The sequence below is a fragment of the Neophocaena asiaeorientalis genome, unplaced genomic scaffold (assembly GCF_003031525.2).
Source record: "Neophocaena asiaeorientalis asiaeorientalis breed wild unplaced genomic scaffold, Neophocaena_asiaeorientalis_V1.1 scaffold150, whole genome shotgun sequence".
NCBI classification, from domain to species: Eukaryota; Metazoa; Chordata; class Mammalia; order Artiodactyla; family Phocoenidae; genus Neophocaena; species Neophocaena asiaeorientalis.
In genome coordinates, this window is record NW_020176571.1 from 20954024 (window position 1) to 20976064 (window position 22041).

The window sequence follows — 22041 nt, forward strand, 5'->3', positions numbered from 1 at the left end:
CAAATGCTGGAGAGGATGTGGAGAAAAGGGTACCCTCTTGCACTGTTGGTGGGAATGTAAATTGATACAGCCACTATGGAGAACATTATGGAGGTTCCTTAAAAAACTAAAAATAGAATTACCATATTATCTTGCAATCCCACTACTGGGCATATACCCTGAGAAAACCATAATTCAAAAAGACATATGCACCCCAATGTTCATTACAGCACTATTTACAATAGCCAGGTCATGGAAGCAACGTAAATGCACATCGACAGACAAATAGATAAAGAAGAAGTGGTACATATATACAATGGAATATTACTGAGCCATAAACAGGAACGAAATTGGGTCATTTGTTGAGACGTGAATGGATCTAGAGACTGACATACAGAGTGAAGTAAATCAGAAAGAGAAAAACAAGTATCATATATTAACGCATTATGTGGAACCTAGAAAAATGGTACACATGAACCGGTTTGCGGGGCAGAAGTTGAGACACAGATGTAGAGAGCAAACATATGGACACCAAGGGGGGAAAACCACGGCGGGGTGGGGAAGGTGGTGTGCTGAATTGGGCGATTGGGATTGACATGTATACACTGATGTGGATAAAACTGATGACTAATAAGAACCTGCTGTATAAAAAAATAAATAAAATTTTAAAAAATTTTTTAAAAAAGAAAATTTTCCAAACATACTCATGAATTGTGATCTTTGTGGGGATTTCTGTCCAGAGCCTGGCATAGCGAACAGGCACCACAGACTCCTGGGGATCCCGGTCAACATGCATGTGCAGCATAAGGCGACAAAAAGATGCTCGGAGGTCAAAGGGCAGGCTCTCATCTGACATACACCGCAGGATCAAATCAACAGAGAGCTGCGTAGAGATCTGGTTTATGGCCAGATACTGGCGATCCAAGCACATCCTTGCAAAGAGATTTAGCTGGTACCTTAAAAATATTAAACATAGTACATTATTTGTCTTATCTGGATAAAATTCATAAATATTAGTATCAATCAGCATCTACTTTTACGATTCCAATATTTCCCAGTGTAGGTGATAACTGGTGTAAAACTCTTCTGGTAGTAGGTTAAGTGATCAAATGACAACACACAGGGCTTCCCTGGTGGCGCAGTGGTTGGGGGTCCGCCTGCCGATGCAGGGGACATGGGTTTGTGCTCCAGTCCGGGAGGATCCCACGTGCCGCGGAGAGGCTGGGCCCGTGAGCCATGGCCGCTGAGCCTGTGCGTCCAGAGCCTGTGCTCCGTGATGGGAGGGGCCACAGCAGTGAGAGGCCCCCATACCGCAAAAAAAAAAAAAAAAAAAATGACAACACACAGATGAAATCACCTCTATGCCCATTCAGTTGCAACTTCTCTTACTTGTTCCAGCAACATATACCTGGTGGAGAGTGTCATTAGGCTCTCAGTTCTCGGTTTCCAGGTCTGCAAATACACTAAGCCTGTAGGCTATGGACAACAGCTCACATGAAACCATGTTTCTCTGCCTTTCCCAGGCTCACTCAGCTCCAGGCTCTGGTATCTACACTCCAAGGGTAGACCCACTCAGTTCCCAAACCAAATGTGATCAATCCAAAGGCATCAGTACACTTGGATTCATCAGCCTCCGAGATCCAGAAAGTAGCCTTTGGCTTTGTAGCTGTAGCTACAGAAACCAGGAAACACAGTGAATTCTCTGCCTTTCTCAGATTCCTGTCTTTTGGGCCCAAAGTTGCCCAAGGGCTTCTGCCTTGGGTTTCCAAGCCTTAGACTCAAAAATGCCAGCTAGTTTCTTGCTCCCAATATACTGACCACCAGCAACTACCACTGAAATTTCGACTGCCATATGCCCCCGCTGAACTTTCACAGCTAATGACACCAGTTTCCCCGAAGCCCTAGGTCTCCACATAATCACAAGTGGTATATATATAACTACCAGCTAACTTTCTCTGAGGCCACCCCTACAATCGGATCAGCTTCCCCAACCCCAGTTTCACCTCCCTCTTAACTCGATTACCTAGGTCCCAACATGTCTCTCATCTGCACCCACACCAGTCAACAAGAGGAAAACATCCTTTGTTGCACAACAGTTCCAAACTAGTGGAAAACTAGAAAATTGCAAGTGGTATATGTGGAAAACACAGATGTTTACATTTACTGTGAATATTTTAAATAATACTAAATATTTCAGCTACCCTAGTTCTGACACAACTTCTTAAATTTCTTCTTCATAGATACCGAACTTTTATAGATGTCAGAGAATCATCTCTCAATGAATATGTGAGACTAAGGACTACCATTCTCTACAATACTTAACCTGTAGTAGGTAAGAACTTCTAAATCAGCCTTGGTGCCTTCTTTTGCTTCCTGAGCAAGGTGCCTGATAGCTTTGCCATGAGGTTCCTTGTTGCTGTCAATCCAGTAGAGCCAAACTTCTTCGTCATCAATGTCATCTGAAAGGATGGCGCTCTCCATGAGGTTGTCTCCTTGCATTGAGACCAGCCTTGAAATAAATAACACACACAAAATCTATGAACAAGCTCATTCAGAAACATGATAAGGAACTGTACTGCTTACAAATAATGAACAGAATAGGATGTCTCCATCCTCTGGGCTTACTTAGTTTGAATGAGAATATCTGCATTGCCTGGGCTCAACATAAATTTGCAGATGAGTTCTTGAGTTACAGGTATAGCCGTGGTATTAGACACACAGAGATCTGATAAATAATCCAAAAACCTGACAAGAGAAAAAATTAAATTGATCATTAACAAAAAGCATCTTACAAAATCATACCCCCAAATATACTTTGAGATATAATGAAACTGACTTTCTAGATATATTTTTAATATTATTTCCATGCAACATTTTTCTAATGTGTTGCTTATCTACTGCACCATTAGAAACAAATTAAATATCCAATTATTTGTATTTAGGACAAATCTTGTTTCCAAAAATGATATATTTGCTTTTATTTATTTGGTGATATTCATCCCACAGCACTGTGACTTGTTATATTTACAACATCAAAACAAAGCCAGATCAAAGCTAATGTTGTACTGAGTAAAACAGACAAACAGCACATACTTAATCGACGTGAATATGGCCTGCTCAAGTCCAAGGCCCAATTCTACCTTCTAACACTTATTTGCTTGCTAATTAAGAAAATTTTGTCAATCTGCTTGACATTTCTGCATTCATTTCTCCCAGATAAGGCAGCATGGTATAAGAGACAGGGTACTTGACACAGAGTCAGAAACTCTAAATTCTGTTCCTAGTTGGTCTCTAGGCTTCTACTTTCTCATCTCTAAACTGTGGATAATATTATACGACCAGTGTACTTCATGAGAATGTGCAAGGGTTTAAATGAGGCAATGTATTGAATTGAATGAAATATGAATATATTTTGAAAAACTATGGGGTACTATAAAAACACAAGTTATCAGAGCGAAAATCAATTACACTTAAATACGTCTATAAAGGGCTTTGATCTCCTATGAGATAATAACTGTTTATGGTACATAATTATTATAGCAATAAGCCCAACACTGTTTTGTTCATGAAACAATTGGAACTTTAAAAAAGTTCTAAAAATAAAGCAAAAAGCCACAGTCCCCACAAGAAAAGAATACTGATGAACCACTTCAAACCTTGGCTCCCGATTTCTCCTGAGTAAACTAACAAATGTTTCTATTTCTTTTGCTGTGATGTGTTTCTCTAGTAGTTTTCTGTTGTTGTGCAACAAAGCTGTGATGGTATCTTCTGCCAAAATATCATAGCCAATCTGGGACTGCATGACACAGAAATTCTTAGCAATATATTCCTACAAAGGAGAAAGACTGTCAGAATGCACTGACAAAGAGCTCAGAAATAACAGGTTCTATTAGGGTCAGCAACATTGATTAATTTATTCATAACAGAAAACTCGCTAAAAACTATTGTTAAAGAAGAGCAAATAAATAATTCTTTAGTAAATAGGATATCTGAGGAAGGAAATGGAAATCTATTCGCATATACCTCATTCAAATTATAACAGAAAATTACGTGCCTAGTAATAATTTTTCATACGGGTGTTTACACTCTTACAAGTGAGAAAAACAAAAATAAACTGAGTTAAAATGACAATTTTTTATGACATGTTAAGTAATGATTTCACCAGTATAACAGACGCCTTTCTTCGAACACTCACTAAGAGCTATAACCTAGGATTCTGGCATAATTATAGAAACAAAAATGACTCTTTGACATTTGGTTCATGAAGCATGAGCTCTATACTGTTACATGACAATCCCAGGTGAACTTAGCTGATTTCTTTTTTGTACATATACCACAATGACCTATTAAATCTCTTTAAAATAATGATAAAATTTCACAGCACTTTTTATCTTTAAAAAGCTATCCAACAAGATAATGTGATTGATCACTTTATCGATCAGATCCATTCATCCAAGACATATTTCTGGAAAGCCATTCCAGGTAGTTTGCAAGACTAGGGATGCGGCAGTAAGACAGATAAGCTCCCATAGAGCTTACATCCTAGTGAGAAGGGGCAGTCAATGAGGTAGTAAATAGGATCATTTTACATGTTGAGAAGTGAAATGAAACAGAGGGATGGGAAAAGGTGACAACTTGAGATGGGGTAGACTCTTGAAGAGGGGACATTTGACCTATGATAGAAATGACGGAAATGATAAAAAAAAAAGGAGGCAGCCGTGGGGAGAGAAGCCATCGAGCAGTGGGAGTACCAAGTGGAAGGCTCTATAATGGTGGAACCGAGTCTTCAGAGTTCTGTAAACACAAGGTGGCCATTGTGGCTGGAGTACAGCGAGTGAGCAGAAAACAAGAGCTGACGTGGCAGGTGAGGACCTTGCGAGCCACGGTGAACACAGAAATACTCATTCTTAGAGCAAGAGAAAGCCACTGGCGAGCTTCCCTCATGCATGATTCCATCTGCTCCTTCTTCCCACCACCTCGCCTCTCTTCCAAGCCACGTCTCAGCCAACCACAGCACTGGTAAGCTTAACCCCGTCCACAACCCAAAGTTTTCACTTCAATTTCTTGGAGATTCTCCTTGGGGATTTTTTCTATGATGGGAAAATTTATTGATTAGAAAGTGTTTTTGCCTTAAGATTTACTGGAACCTACCTGTTCCTTGAAAATGCTACTGGTTGCACAAATCTCATTATATTCTAGGCATCAATCCTGTGGCCTTTTTCAAAATGATGGTTTTGTATATTGGGTACCAGTTAAGTAAAGTAAATGTCTTCTATTAGTGTATCATTTTAAAGATATGTATTAATTTATACACTTGTACGACTATTGTAATCAGACCCCGATATAAGGCAAACCTCCAAGATGTTTGATAAATAGATCAAGATGTCAGTAAATAATCAAAGGAAATTAGAGGTGTCTCCAAATTCTATAAATAACAATAAACAGAAACTCAACATGAAAGACTTGGGTTAGTACTAAATCACAAAAGAATTCCCTATTAGGACTCTATAAAATATAGGTGAGGATAAAGGAGAAGAAGGAATTATGCAAAAAGTAGGAAGTCTTTCTGCTCATGCTTTATTTTTTTTTATTATTATTATTTATTTTTGGCTCCATTGGGTCTTCGTTGTTGCACACCAGCTTTCTCTAGTTGCAGTGAGCGGGGGCTACTCTTCATTGCGGTGCATGGGCTTCTCATTGCGGTGGCTTCTCTTGTTGCGGAGCATGGGCTCTAGGCACGTGGGCTTCAGTACTTGCGGCATGTGGGCTCAGTACTTGTGGCTCACGGGCTCTAGAGCGCAGGCTCAGTAGTTGTGGCTCACAGGCTTAGTTGCTTCGCGGCATGTGGGATCTTCCTGGACCAGGGCTCAAACCCGTGTCCGCTGCATTGGCAGGTGGATTCTTAACCACTGTGCCACCAAGGAAGTCACTCCTCAGGACACCAGGCATGCGAGTCCCCAGCTTAGACAAGGAGGAGTGAGAAAGAACTTTGTGCCAGACCTCGAGGGACTGGGAAAAGACACCAGTTGAGACATGCTGCCTGGACAATCTACTAGGTACTAGCAGAACAGCCAAACCAAGGATATCCGGTGCTGAAGCACAGGGCAGTGCTGTGGAAAGCGGGTGTCCACAGGACCCTCCCAAAGACTGAGTGCAAAGGAGGACACGCACATTAGGGGGTCCCATGGTTCTGAGGGTACCAGGTAAATTCTGTAGACCTACTGATTTTTTCAGTTAATTCTATCTCTCTCATAGACTATTCCATGTAGTGTGGAGTGGAGGCCTATCTAGCAAAGTAGATCTTTCTAGACCCGAGAAGGGAAATGAGGCCACAGAGTGACCGCCAGTCCCACCCCCATCCCTGACCTCCGCTGAATAACGTGACCCTGGTATCTGGGGCTTCTTGGAAGCTGACTCTCTGAGTGCTGTCTGTCATTTGACGCTCTGGAACTTAATTTTCCTTCCAATAAAACAACATTACCTACATTACCTTGCCATCTTAAAGGAATGCAATGAAGTTGGGAAAAATAATTCCAATGACAAGCATTTTCAATTGGGAGGAAAAATGTTTATAACTAGGATTATATTAAAAAGCATTTAAGAATCTGTTTATATTGTCTGCTTCCTCACTCTTGTCCTTGTCAAATTATTTATCTTCTGGTTAATCTGTTTTACATATTCTTTTTAGACTTTTTCTTAATCTTTAAACTGAATTTCAAAAAAACTGTATTTTCACACTTTTTTTAAAAGCAATTTTTTTTTCTTGCCAAATAACTTTTAGACTACTTTAGAGGCAGTACTACGATTATTAAGAGCCTGGGTTTGAATACTGGCTCCAGTCAAAACTGTGTATTCTTTGGCAATTTATTTAACCTCTCTGTGCCTCAGTTCTTCATCTTAACCCAGTATTAACCAAGTTATGTTGTGAAAAGTGCTTAGAACTGAGCACTCACTAAATACTACTAACTATTCCCAAATAACCTGCAGCCTCCAGGCCTGACAACCTAGCCCCGCCATGGCTCAGCTCTACCTGCCTTCCCAGCTTTCTCTTACAGCATCCTTCCCCATGGACCAAACTCATCAGTAAAGTTTACAAACTATACACTCATCTCTCCAACTGGCTAAGAGAAACATGGGACACTAATGTACCAAACGATAATTAACTGAAAGCAATGTTATATTCAGCAAATGTGTATTATTGAGCACATTGCTATATATTTTTTAAGACAAAACTGAGACTTAAAAGAAACTTCACTTGAAGTTGGGAGCTTTTAGCTATATCCTTGAACACACCTGGGTTTCCTGTCCTCCACAGTTAGGAATGTCTTGGGATGAAAGTGCCCTTTCTAGGATCCATCATTCTCTTTTCAGAAATATCTCTTCACTAAAATGCTTGTTCCCATACAATTTCTGAAAATGATTTTCATCCAACCCAAATGCTTCTTCTCCAAGTGCTCTTCCTGGGTTCCCCCAGCTGAGCTCCTCTCTCTCCTGAATTCCCACAATGCTCTCCTATCTCTCCTGTCCCCTCTATGCCTCTAACTTATGTTTCAGATGTACATGTCATACCTTTTCCACCAGACAATGAATTCTTTGGCCTACACACAGTGATTTGGTACTGCACATGCTCCTAGAAATGCCAAAAAATGTCTCATTCATCTTTACATAACATACCCAGCATGGCTCCTGCCCAGCAGGAGCTAATACCATGCACATACAAGGACTTAGACATCCTCCCTTGACAATTCTAACTTTACGTGGAAGAATAAATACATATGTCAGCTCAATTACATTTTAGGTCATTTTTGTGTGTTGCCGATATAAAACATTGCATTGCAAAGCAGAATTTCCCGTTCCTATTTAAATGTCTTAGAACAGTAACCAAAGAACTTTGCCCATACTTTAGATGTTAAACAGAGGTAAAAAGGAGAGCCACCCTCCACCTGATTTTTCCGGTAGTCCTGCTGTGAATGTCTCAGCACACGGTAGCACAGCCTCAGCATGTACTTGTAGGGGGCATATCTTTGATCCCCCAGATCTTCAAGTCTCAGCATTGAGCCTTCTCCGGCTTTCTCCTTAAAGGGTGCTTTCAGAATCCCAAATACCTAACAGGAAAAATAAAAACAACCGCTTATTCTGATGAATGGAGGTGCACGTTTTGCAACATTGCAATAAACAGTGTGTTTATTACACACTGACTGGAAAACACTTTTGTAATATTTGAATAGAATTAACATAAAGTAAAAATAAAAAAGATTTTTTTAGGATACAAGACCAACTTATTAAGGGACAGAAAAATACTGCTAAAAGGATTCCCTAAGTTGAATGACAAAAACAATATTTAAATAAAATGCTTAATTTTGTTTAGAAATTCTATTTTATTAAAATAAAAATATAAAGATGTTAGGTTGTACCAAGTTACATGAACATATTCAGATGAACTAAAATACAGTTTGATTTCGATCGGCTTTATAATTCTTTCTATTATTTTCTATAACTTTCTAAAATCAAAATAAGGAAAATATTTACTTTTCGTCTGAAACTGACATCAAAATACTGCCTCCAAATATTGCTTTTAAACCTCTTCATAAAAGAATTAACTTATTGTTTCTATACATAAAGATGCAGCCAAATCAATGAATGCATAAGCATTCAAAATAAATAAGGAGCCATATGGGCAGCTAGTGATACCCAGTGACTCAGATTCTTCTTGTAAGAAGATTAGCAGTGGGAAGTATTTAAAAATCACTAAGGAACATCATTCTTTTAGGAAGCAAGACAGCAGGTAGGATCACCTGGAGAGGAACTGGTGGGATGAGCAAATTGTTTATGAAAGAGCACCTAGGCAAAGATATGAGGAGTCATACAAGAAACGAAACGGAATGGAATTATCCTTTGTAGTTCATGAAATATAACATGAATTAAAGTTTCTTCAGTAATTCTATATTCACTAAACCTTGAATTTTATTATTTATAATACTAAAGTAAAATGTTTGACATATGTTGGTTGAAATAATATTAATAAATCATTCAAGGTCCTAAAAGTCCTTGAAATCAAATGTTTTATACAAAAGAAATGCTAATGTCAGAAAAGGCTTTGTCTCATTAGATTTACAACCTTTACTTTCTTTGAGAAAAATGTTGATTTTATATACTCAGACAATCAGCTATAGAATATTAATTGACAATATGTCTACTGTCTTCCTTTCCCAACTCCACAAGAACATGTATTTCAACAACATAAATTTTATTTAAGTATCTTCCTTCAGTCCACAATTAATGCAGAAGCCCATTACTTTATATAACAATTATCAGAATAAAAAGAATGCAAAAAAAAAAAAGAATGCATGAAGGTAGGCATGTCCAAATGTGCATATTATTAAGGAGTAAATTAATTTACTGGCATGTTATGAACAATTTCAGGAAGACATAGCATAGAAGCAGCTCTAGACTTTCAGGGAAAAAACCAGAATACTGTATAGAGCCCTTGAGAGCTGATGAAGAGACTGCCCTACTTTTCGAAGGAAGAAAGGGAAAAAAGTAGGAAGCAAATGGAGATGGCAGCTTTCAAGTTCCCCTGGAAATTGTACTTAAAAAAGCATTACAGCATATTTTCTGGAGACAGTCTGACCACGGAGGTTTTTAAAGGTCGGTGATAGGCTGTCTCCAAGATGGCCTCCAATGATCCCTGCCTCCTGGAATTATACTCGTATGGAATACTGTCTTCTTGACTGTGGGCTGGATTTATGGACTCACTTCTAACTGAGAAACAAGGTAGAAATGATGAGATGTTACTTCTAAGATTACGTTACAAGAAAACTATGGCCTCCATCTGAAGGCCGTCTCTTGCCCTGTCCTGGATCTCTCACTTCTAAGGAAAGCAAACTGCCGGCTCTTGAGGCAGCCCTGTGCGGAGGCCCATGCCAGTGACCTGGGAAGTGAATCCTCTCCCATTTGAGCGTCGAGGTGACTGCAGTCCAGCCAGCACCCTGATTGCAGCCTGTGAAACACCCTGAGCAAGAACTGTCCACCCCCAGATTCCTAATCTGCAGAAACTGTAAGTATCTGCTTTGAGACACTAAGTTTTGGGGTAACTTGTTACACATCAATAGATAACCAATACAAGAACTTTCCTGATACTATAATTCAAAAAGACAAAATATGAAAAATTAGTACATGGAAACATTCACCTGTGCCAATATGTTTTGCTCCCTCATTAATTTCTGACGTTCTCGGTTTGGCTTGGTGATTACCACATCCAGAACGTCTTGTCCATTGTTAGGTACATCAGCAACAAAGAAGATAAGGTCTTCCAATAATTTGGTCACAAACCTATCATAAAACGAAAAGGAAACATTATGGTGTGTTTAATTTTGGAAATATATTTAAATAAACACTAAGAACTAAAACACTAGGAAAGTGAAAGTATTTTATAATAATTATTTAATTAACAAAATACCTAATGCAGTTAATATTTACTTAATTCTTTATGAAGAGCATACCTTTTTCAGTTAGTCCAACCCGACACCACCTCCACCTCTAATCAAATATCTGGAAACACAACTATGAAATAAAACCCTGTGAGTCCCAAAAACAGATGTGTTGAGAGCATTTCACCTATCCACAGATGCTCTTCCATGACTGATTACCAAAGAAAAGTATTTCTGCTTTAAGGGAGAACAGCTAAACTAAATTCCTTTTTTTAAATTATTTATTTATTTATTTATTTTTCTTATTAGTCATCCATTTTATACACATCAGTTTATACATATCAACCCCCATTGCCCAATTCATCACACCACCACCCCCACTCCCCCACCACTTTCCCCACTTGGTGTCCATACGTTTGTTTTCTACATCTGTGCCCCTATTTCTGCCCTGCAAACTGGTTCATCTGTACCATTTTTCTAGGTTCCACATATATGCATTAATATACGATGTTTGTTTTTCTCTTTCTGACTTACTTCACGCTGTATGACAGTCTCTAGATCCATCCACGTCTCTACAAATGACCTAATTTGTTCCTTTTTATAGCTGAGTAATATTCCATTGTATATATGTACCACTTCTTCTTTATCCAATCATCTGTCGATGGGCATTTACGTTGCTTCCATGACCTGGCTATTGTAAATAGGGCTACAATGAACATTTTGGGGTGCATGTGTCTTTATGAATTATGGTTTTTTCTGCGTATATGCCCAGTAGTGGGATGGCTGGGTCATACAGTAATTCTATTTTTACTTCTTTAAGGAACCTGCATATGGTTCTCCATAGTGGCTGTATCAATTTACATTCCCACCAACAGTGCAAGAGGGTTCCCTTTTCTCCACACCCTCTCCAGCATTTGTTGTTTGTAGATTTTCTGATGATGCCCATTCTAATTGGTGTGAGGTGATACCTCATTGTAGTTTTGATTTGCATTTCTCTAATAATTAGTGATGTTGAGCAGCTTTTCATGTGCTTCTTGGCCATCTGTATGTCTTCTTTGGAGAAATGTCTATTTAGGTCTTCTGCCCATTTTTCAATAGAGTTGTTAGTCATTTTAATATTGAGCTCCATGAGTTGTTTATACATTTTGGAGATTATTTTCTCCCATTCTAAGGGTTGTGTTTTCGTCTTGTTTATGTTTTCTTTACTGTGAAAAAGCTTTGAAGTTTCATTAGGTCCATTTGTTTATTTTTGTTTTTATTTCCATTACTATAGGAGGTGGATCAAAAAAGGTCTTTGCGGTGATTCATCTCAAAGAGTGTTCTATGTTTTCCTCTAAGAGTTTTATAATGCCCAGTCTTACATTTAGGTCTCTAATCCATTTTGAGTTTATTTCTGTGTATGGTGTTAGGGAGTGTTCTAATTTCATTCTTTTACATGTACCTGTCCAGTTTTCCCAACACCACTTATTGAAGAGGCTGTCTTTTATCCATTGTAAATGCTTGTCTCCTTTGTCATAGATTAGTTGACCATAGGTGTGTGGGTTTATCTCTGGGCGTTCTATCTTGTTGCATTGATCTATGTTTCTGTTTTTGTGCCAGTACCATATTGTACTGATTACTGTAGCATTGTAGTATAGTCTGAAGTCAGGGAGACTGATTCCTCCAGCTCCGTTTTTTCCCTCAAGACTGCTTTGGCTATTAGCAGTCTTTTGTGTCTCCATACAATTTTTATGATGATTTGTTCTAGTTCCGTAAAAAATGCCATTGGTAATTTGATAGGGATTGCATTGAATCTGTAGATTGCTTTGGGGAGTATAGTCATTTTCACAATAATGATTCTTCCAATCCAAGAACATGGTATATCTCTCCATCTGTTGGTATCATCCTTAATTTCTTTCAGGAGTGTCTTATACTTTTCTGCATACAGCTCTTTTGTCTCCCTGGGTAGGTTTACTCCTAGGTATTTTATTCTTTTTGTTACAGTGGTAAATGGGAGTGTTTCCTATATTTCTATTTCAGATATTTCATCATTAGTGTATAGGAATGCAAGAGATTTCTGTGCATTAATTTTGTACCCTGCAACTTGACCAAATTCATTGATGAGCTCTAGTAGTTCTCTGGTGGCATCTTTAGGATTCTCTATGTATAGTATCATGTCAACTGCAAAGTGACAGTATTACTTCTTTTCCAATTTGTATTCCTTTTATTTCTTTCTCCTCTCTGATTGCCGTGGCTAGGACTTCCAAAACTATGTTGAATAATACGGGTGAGAGTGGACGTCCTTGTCTTGTTCCTGATCTTAGAGGAAATGCTTTCAGTTTTTCACCATGGAGAATGATGCTTGCTGTGGGTTTGTCATATATGGCCTTTATTATGTTGAGGTAGGTTCCCTCTATGCACACTCTCTGGAGAGATCTTATCATAAATGGGTGTTGAATTTCGTCAAAAGCTTTTTCTGCATCTATTGAGGTGATCATATGGTTTTTATTCTTCAATTTGTTAATATGGTGTATCACATTGATTAATTTGTGTATATTGAAGAATCCTTGCATCCCTGGGATAAATCCCACTTGATCATGGTGCATGATCCTTTTAATGTGTTGTTGGATTCTGTTTGCTAGTATTTTGTTGAGGATTTTTTCATCTATATTCATCAGTGATATTGGTCTGTAATTTTCCTTTTTTGTAGTATCTTTTTCTGGTTTTGGTATGAGGGTGATGATGGCCTCATAGAATGAGTTTGGGAGTGTTCCTTCCTCTGCAATTTTTTGGAAGAGTTTGAGAAGGATGGGTGTTAGCTCTTCTCTAAATGTTTGATAGACTTCACCTGTGAAGCCATCTGGTGATTTAATCACCGTTTCAATTTCATTACTTCTGATTGGTCTGTTCATATTTTCTATTTCTTCCTCATTCAGTCTTGAAAGGTTATACCTTTCTAAGAATTTGTCCATTTCTTCCAGGTTGTCCATTTTATTGGCATAGAGTTGCTTGTAATAGTCTCTTAAGATGCTCTGTATTTCTGCAGTGTCTGTTGTAACTTCTCCTTTTGCATTTGTAATTTTATTGATTTGAGTCCCCTCCCTCTTTTTCTTGATGAGTCTGGCTAATGGTTTATCAATTTTGTTTACCTTCTCAAAGAACCAGCTTTTAGTTTTATTGATCTTTGTTATTATTTTCTTTGTTTCTATTTCATTTATTTCTTCTCTTATTTCCTTCTGCTAACATTGGGCTTTGTTTGTTCTTCTTTCTCTAGTTCCTTTAGGTGTAATGTTAGATTGTTTATTTGATATTTTTCTTGTTTCTTGAGGTAGGGTTGTATAGCTATAAACTTCCCTCTTACAGCTGCTTTTGCTGCATCCCATAGGTTTTGGATCTTCATGCTTTCATTGTCATTTGTCTCTAGGTATTTTTTGATTTCCTCTCTGACTTCTTCTTGGTTATTCAGAAATGTATTTTTTAGCCTCCATGCGTTTGTGTTTTTTACAGATTTTTATCCCTGTAATTGATTTCTAATTTCATAGCGTTGTGTTCAGAAAAGATGTTTCATATGATTTGAATTTTCTTAAATTTACTTGATTTGTGACCCAAGATGTGATCTATCCTGGAGAATGTTCTGTGCGCACTTGAGAAGAAAGTGTAATCTCCTGTTTTTGGATGGAATGTCCTATAAATATCAATTAAATCTATCTGGTCTTTTTGTCATTTAAAGCTTCTGTTTTCTTACTTATTTTCATTTTGCATGGTCTGTCCATTGGTGTAAGTGAGATGTTAAAGTCCCCCACTATTATTGTTTTACTGTCGATTTCCTCTTTTATAGCTGTTAGCAGTTGCTTTATGTATGGAGGTGCTCCTATGTTGGGTGCATATATATTTATAATTCTTATATCTTCTTCTTGCATTGATCCTTTGATAATTACGTAGTATCCTTCCTTGTCTCTTGTAACATTCTTTATTTTAAAGTCTATTTTATCTGATATGAGTAATGCTACTCCCACTTTCTTTTGATCTCCTTTTGCATGGAATGTCTTTTTCCATCCCCTCACTTTCAGTCGGTATGTGTCCCTAGGTCTGAAGTGGGTCTCTTGTAGACAGCATATATATATATGGGTCTTGTTTTTGTATCCATTCAGCATGCCTGTGTCTTTTGGTTGGTGCATTTAGTCCATTCACATTTAAGGTAATTATCTATATGTATGTTCCTATTACCATTTTCTTAATTGTTTTGGGTTTGGTTTTGTAGGTTCTTTTCTTCTCTTGTGTTTCCCACTTAGAGAAGTTCCTTTAGCATTTTTTGTAGAGCTGGTTTGGTGGTGCTGAATTCTCTTAGCTTTTGCTTGTCTGTAAAGCTTTTGATTTCTCCATTGAATCTGAATGAGATCCTTGTCCGGTAGAGTAATCTTGGTAGTAGGTTTTTCCCTTTCATCACTTTAAGTATATCATGCCACTCCCTTCTGGCTTGTAGAGTTTCTGCTGAGAAATCAGCTGTTAACCTTGTGAGAGTTCCCTTGTATGTTATTTGTCATTTTTCCCTTGCTGCTTTCAATAATTTTTGTCTCTAATTTTTGCCAATTTGATTACTATGTGTCTCGGTGTGTTTCTCCTTGGGTTTATCCTGTATGGCGGTCTCTATGCTTCCTGGAATTGGGTGGCTACTTTCTTTCCCATGTTAGGGAAGCTTTCAACTACAATTTCTTCAAATATTTTCTCTGGTCCTTTCTCTCTCTCTTCTCCTTCTGGGACCCCTATAATGCGAATGTTGTTGCAATTAATGTTGTCCTAGAGGTCTCTTAGGCTGTCTTCATTTCTTTTCATTCTTTATTCTGTTCCGCAGCAGTGAATTCCACCATTCTGTCATCCAGGTCACTTATCCGTTCTTCTGCCTCAGTTATTCTGCTATTGATTCCTTCTAGTGTAGTTTTCATTCCAGTTATTGTATTGTTCATCGCTGTTTGTTCTTTAACTCTTCTAAATCTTTGTTAAACATTTCTTGCATCTTCTGGATCTCTGCCTCCATTCTTTTTCCGAGGTACTGGATCATCATCACTATCATTGTTCTGAATTCTTTTTCTGGAAGGTTGCCTATCTCCACTTCATTTAGTTGTTTTTCTGGGGTTTTATCTTGTTCCTTCATCTGGTACATAGCTCTCTGCCTTTTCATCTTGTCTGTCTTTCTGTGAATGTGGTTTTTGTTCCACAGGCTGCAGGATTGTAGTTCTTCCTTTTTATGTATTTTCCTTTGTGCTTTGTCTAGTTTCACATGCTCACAGGGGGCCTTGTGCAGAGACCTCGCATGCGGTGCTTCAGACTGTGAAAAGGCAGCACCGGCACTTCAGTATGGCAGTGGTGGGATGCCTGTGGAGACTCTGCGTGGGACACGGCTCTGAGATCTAAACTAAATTCTTAATTTAGATTCTTTTCTTTTTCACTATTAACTTAGACTACATTTCTTTTTTTTTTTAGCATCTTTATTGGAGCATAATTGCTTTACAATGGTGTGTTAGTTTCTGCTGTGTAACAAAGTGAATCAGCTATACATATACATACATCCCCATATCTCCTTCCTGTTGCATCCCTCCCACCCTCCCTATCCCACCCCTCTAGGTGGTCACAAAGCACCAAGCTAATCTCCCTATCAAGTCCATTTTCTACTTCTGCGTCTTTACTCCTGTCCTGTCCCTATGTTCTTCAGAACTTTTTTTTTTCCATATATATGTGTTAGCATATGTTATTTGTTTTTCTCTTTCTGACTTACTTCACTCTGTATGACAGACTCTAGGTCCATCCACCTCACTACAAACAACTCAATTTCATCTCTTTTTAGGCCTGAGTAATATTCCATTGTATTTATGTGCCACATCTTCTTCATCCATTCATCTGTCAATGGACACATAGGTTGCTTCCATGTCCTGGTTATTGTTAATTGAGCTGCAATGAACATTGTGGTACATGACTCTTTTTGAATTATGGTTTTTTCAGGGTATATGCCCAGTAGTGCGATTGCCGGGTCGTATGGTAGTTCTATTTTTATCAATCTACATCTCTTAATGTTCACTACATTTCAATTTCTCCCTGTACAAAAGAGGAAAAACTTAATTGAACTTCATAGAAAGACAAGAGTAAGCAATCAGATGCTCTAAATTGTTCTGAAAGTATTACCTGATCTATAAAAATCATAATATTCTAAAATCATACACTAATGTTCACCTTTAAATTCTACATTTCAGTTATTATTTTAACAATTACTTGAACTTCAGTGGCATCTAGTACCTAAAGTGCCTGGAAAACAGTTCCCCCCTTAGCCTTCTTCTTCCTCCTTCCTGGGATTTTTCATTTTCTATATGAATTTTTTTATGATCCCAGGTAATAGTCCACCAGGGAGTTGCGCCGTATGTGAATTTTTGGATACAACAAAAGCTATCCAACAAATATTTAAATATGTTTTATTCAAGAAGATGTGGTATATATATACATGATAGAATATTACTCAGCCATAAAAAAGAATGAAATAATGCCATTTGCAGCCACATAGATGGACCTGGAGATTATCATATTAAGTGAAGTAAGTCAGACAGAGAAAGACAAATACCATATGATATCACTTACATGTGAAATCTAAAATATGACACAAATGAACTTATTTACAACTTATTTATAGAAACAGACTCAGAGACATAGAAAACAGACTTACGGTTATCAAATGCGAAAGGGGGTGGAGGATGGATAAATTAGGAGTTTGGGATTAGCAGACACAAACTACTATATATAAAATAGATAAACAACAAGGTCTTATTGTATAGCGCAGGGAATGATATTCAGTATCCTGTAATAAACTGGAATGGAAAAGAATATGAAGAAGAATATGTATATTTATATATACATAACTGATTCACTTTGCTGTACACTAGAAACTAACACAACATTGTAAATCTACTATACTTCAATAAATAAATAAGCTTTATCCACATACGTTAGCATAATTATTCACCGCTATTATCATGATCAATCATGATAACATCAATAAGAAAACTACAATTTAAGAGATTCAGCGACTCTAGCAAAGTATGGAATGTATTCAGTTAGGAAGCATCTTGATCTTATCTCCATATTTACCTCCTGCAATGGAAGGGAGTTAAGTGGACACATCCATAATCCAGAATTTAGCCACCACATCCAAATTTCAGCACACTTCCAAGGATCATAAACTCCACCCCCAAATTCCAGAGATTTTATGTTTTCTTGTGTGCCTATTTAAAATCTTAACCCAATCTATTTCTTTTCGACAACATGTCTAACAAACAGGATTCACTCACACAACTTCTGTGGGCAACCACAGAAATGTAAAGCATGATTCCTATGCATCAAAATGTGGTGTGAATTTCTTTTGAAATTGTGACTCAGTGTCTTCTATATCATTCTGTTATTCTTAAAAGAAATAATAAAACATTTATTTTGAGCTCAGATTTCTTGAACAAACTGAAATTAAGTTGTACCCTAGTGGCTCAATCTACAAGTCCAGTCCGAGCATAAATATATCTGCATTTTCTTTTTAAAAGTACTAGTGTTCTTTTTCTCTTGCTGTTTTGAGGATATTGTATTCAGATGTTTAGACATCTAAGAAAGGGCAACTTTGGGAGCAACTACAAATGACTCTGCTTCAGACTCCTCCAAATGGCCTAAAAATTGGCCACAGTTAATGGAGTGATGATGAAGAAAATTAACAGTCTTGACTGAGGATCACTGTACATTAACTTATTTGCAGAGCCCACCTCCCTTGATGTTGAGGCAATGATAGCCAAGAAAACTAGTCTTCTCTTTTGACCTCTAAAACTGTTGAAACCTTATTCTTTTGTCTTTTCACCTCAAGCATCCCACCTGTGGCAGACAAAAGTGGGTTTTTTCAGTTTAGATAAAATTACAATTCTATACCAGGAGATGGTTAGTCCTACTAACTCATTCAATCTTATTAAACTGCTTTTACTAAAAAAATTTTGTGTGACTTTTTTATCATATGCAGCAATGAGAGATGAAATATATTTTTTAAAAGACATACCTAAAACCATAATAAAAAGCTTTGTGGATCAGGAATAAAATAAGAAAGACAGCAATGAGCAAGGATAATATTCAGTACTGGCAAGAAAACAGGTACTGAAAGCATGTGATAAGGAATTAAACTAAAGACAAGAAAGCAGAGACTAAAGCAGGGCTTCTCCATCTCTTAAAGGAACCTTAAAAATGTGGTGATCCCTGTTTGGGCCCTAGCTGTACAGTGAGTGGTAGGAGGAAAGAGAGGAAGCACAGACAGGACTGGACATACCCACCTGTGATCTCAATGGCTAAAGCCTTAAATTACCATAAGACATGAACTCTCAGCCCTCAATATCAGATCTGGCTCCAGACTTGTTGAGGCAAGCCAGGTAGAGGCAACCATAAAACTAATAAAAAAAGATGAGTGAATGTAGAGAGAGGATAAGCAAAAATCGCCCATCCAAGAACAGCCTGCATATTTAAATTCCAAAGTACATGAGAAAAACTGACATTAAGAATGCCAACCATCATACTAAAAAATCAGGAGGCCAATTCGTTGCCAACAAAATTCAAGTAACAGAACAATTTCAAAATAACTTTTAAATAAGTGTTTCCAACCCTCAAAGAGACAAAGAAAATAACTATATACCAAAAAAGACAACATATATAAAAGAGGGCATATACAAATGAAGAAAAGATGGCTATGCAAAAGAATCAATAGAAATCTGAGAAATAAAATTATAATCATTTAAATAAAAATATAATTCATGAAGGTAAACTATTATACACACATTCTAAGAAAAAGTAGTGACTTACAATATAGAGAGTATTGAAAAAAATCGATCCAGAAAGCAACAGATTCTAAAAGGCAAATTATAAAAGGAAATTTAAAAGATAAAGAAGATGAATTAAGAGGATCCAACGTACACCTAATAGGAGTTCCAGAAGAGAGATAAGAGGAAAAGACAAAGAAGTAATACCTGAAAGAAAATGGCTGAAAATTTTCCAGAATTGAAGGAAGACTTAAGTATTCTGATCAAAAGCATACCCTAAATGTCAAGTGGGAAAAACAAAAATAAAAGTTACTTGTAAACACATTGTAGTGAAATTTTAGGACATCAAAGACAAAGGGAAAAAAAAACAGAAAATTATCAGAAAGTAAAGAAAAATGCCAATAAAGAATAACAATTCTTAATGGCAACAAGAGATAATAGAAAATAATTAAATTACAACTTTAAAATACTAAAAAAAAAAGAACTGTCAAGCTAGCATTCCATACATAAAGTATCACTTAAGAGAGGAGGAAAAATAAAGACATTCTCACATACATGAAGATTAGTAAGATTTATAACCTCATTGAATAGACTAAAGAACAAATTTCAGCAAGAAGAAAAGTGAACCCAGAGAGAAGTGAGATGCAAGAAATAAAAGCAAGCAGAACAAGAGGTAAAATACATTAAGAAATATAATTAATAACTAAAAGAAATTTTTAGGAACTGGATTTTCAGTAATAAAAAGTGATACATCATAATTTACGTGACACAAGTAATTTAAAGAATAAACACAGAACTATGGTTTTAGACAACTATTCCAAAAAAAGATGGGAGGTAGAATGTCAGTGTACAATTAAAGCATTCTGAGGCATTTTTCTACCATGAGAGAAAGAAATATTTAATATCTTCAAGTTTTGTAAGAAAGAATATATAGTTGAAATGTATGACAAGAACATAAGGGCACTTGCGAAAGAATAGAAATATGATCTATAGCTTTTAAACCAGTAGAAGAAAAGGAAAAATAGGGAGAAAATAAAAACTTCATCAATCTAACAGAAAGCAAGAAAGAAGTGGAGGAAGAGAGAAAAAAAGCTACACTAAAGAAAGAAAATAACAAAATAAGATACCCATAGGTATTAAGTCCAAACACATTATTTATCAAATGCAAAGTAATTAAACTTTAGCAAATTCAAATAGACTATCAGATTAGATTTTAAAAATCCAGCTCTCAGCCGCTCACAAGAGACAATAACAAAACAAAATGACCGGGAAATCTGAAACAAATGGATATTGAAAAAAAGACATCTAGTCGAACACTAAACAGAAGTTAGCTGTTGTCAAGATAGTAGCATCAGGCAAATAAAAATTCAAGGGGAGATGATGCTGCTCTAGGAAAATATTAACTTTGAATCAGGACATCTGATCTGGTGATCACATGTTGGATGACCCCTGCTCTAGATCCTGAAATCCTATCACGAGGAATTCGAACCAGTGCTCAAGCCCCCAAATTGCAGAAAGACTTGGCTGGGGTCTGGGCTGTTCACCACTGCATTGGCACTGTGTGTACACACGCTGCAGTGCCCAGTGCCTGGCATGGACCAGGAGTTCAGTAACACTGAAAACAAATGGACACTGAACTGTAAAGGCAGCAGAGGAACCCCACCTCTTTTTCTGTACCCTCAGAAGTAAAATGTGGTCCACGACTCACCTCCTCCAGCTCTGAACGGATTTACCCACCTCCATCCTCTCTCCTCTCCCACCCCAATGTGTTCCCAATACTGTCTATTTTGCTGGTGCAGCTATGCAGAAGAAAATTCCACGAAAAAAAATATCTGAGGTTGAGGATCTTGGAGCACAACACAGGAGCTGTGCCTCTGGAGCCCACTCCTGGGGTGAATGAAAGGGGAGCAGAGGTGGGGGAGGAAGGATTGGAACAATACAGACATTTTCAGACAGATCTCCTATGTTCTAACATGTTCCCTTTGACCTTGTAACATTCTTCGTGGTTTTGAGTAAAAGAATCTCTAATAATAACTTCATTCTCTGGGGAGGGGAGGGAGTCAGAGTTGTGTGGAATTTTCAGAAAGAATTTTATATCAAATTCTAAAACTGAGAAAATAATATAAACACATTCAACTAAGCCTATAAGCTCCCCTGTACTGACAGGCAGCTTTGAATGAGTTTTGATGGCAGGTAGCTTTTTGGAAATTACTAAATGAAGATCAATCATTGCAACTTCCTATTTCTCAGGCAAGACCTTCTTTTTGCTATGATGTTTTTCACTCTAAAATAGCGGCGGAATAAAAATGCACAATCCCTGGTCAGTCCTGGTCCACCACCTTCCTGAGAAAACATCTCGAGAGGTTAAGATTCTCTCCGGCAGTAACTGAAGAAGAGTTACAGTCGGCAATGGCGGAGTGCTCATAATCAATCTTTATTTGTCCTTTTCTTCAAGGAACACCTTAATACTTAGCAAGGGAGACTTTTTAGCGAGGCTGAGGAAATTTCTGCGCATATGTGACAATGACAGAGACAAAGAAACAGATTCATCAAAAGCAGAGTTAATAGCTAAATAACAGACATAAAAAAAGTGGTATCTACACATGGGATTCCATTGCCTGTCACAATTTAGTTCTGATATTTAATTATCTGTCGTCCAGAACAGGGGAGCAGCTGCTTCAGCTTGTGGCCTTTATTCATTTCACCCGACGGGGTTGGAGGTCGATTGCATACACAAGAGTGGTTTTCAAATGCAGGTTTGTTAGGGGGGAAACAGAGGTAAGAACAGAGGAAGCTGAGAAATAACTATTCCACTGGTTTGCATATTTATGACT

The 22041-nt window shown here is 37.4% G+C and overlaps 1 protein-coding gene across 3 annotated transcripts in view; it reads right to left on the minus strand.

The window, feature by feature from the left end:
• ITPR2 (inositol 1,4,5-trisphosphate receptor type 2) overlaps positions 1-22041 on the minus strand; it is a 520017-nt gene that overhangs the window by 349140 nt on the left and 148836 nt on the right. For all 3 annotated transcript variants that reach the window (XR_003001564.1, XM_024733221.1, XM_024733219.1), the window contains exons 14-19: positions 10170-10311; positions 7923-8084; positions 3636-3808; positions 2605-2724; positions 2303-2488; positions 684-935 (exon numbers count right to left, since the gene is read on the minus strand). Coding sequence is in view for 2 of the 3 variants with exons in the window: in XM_024733221.1 (XP_024588989.1) it covers positions 684-935; positions 2303-2488; positions 2605-2724; positions 3636-3808; positions 7923-8084; positions 10170-10311 (1035 nt within the window). In the remaining variant the exon portion in view is untranslated. The remainder of the gene's footprint in view (positions 1-683; positions 936-2302; positions 2489-2604; positions 2725-3635; positions 3809-7922; positions 8085-10169; positions 10312-22041) is intronic.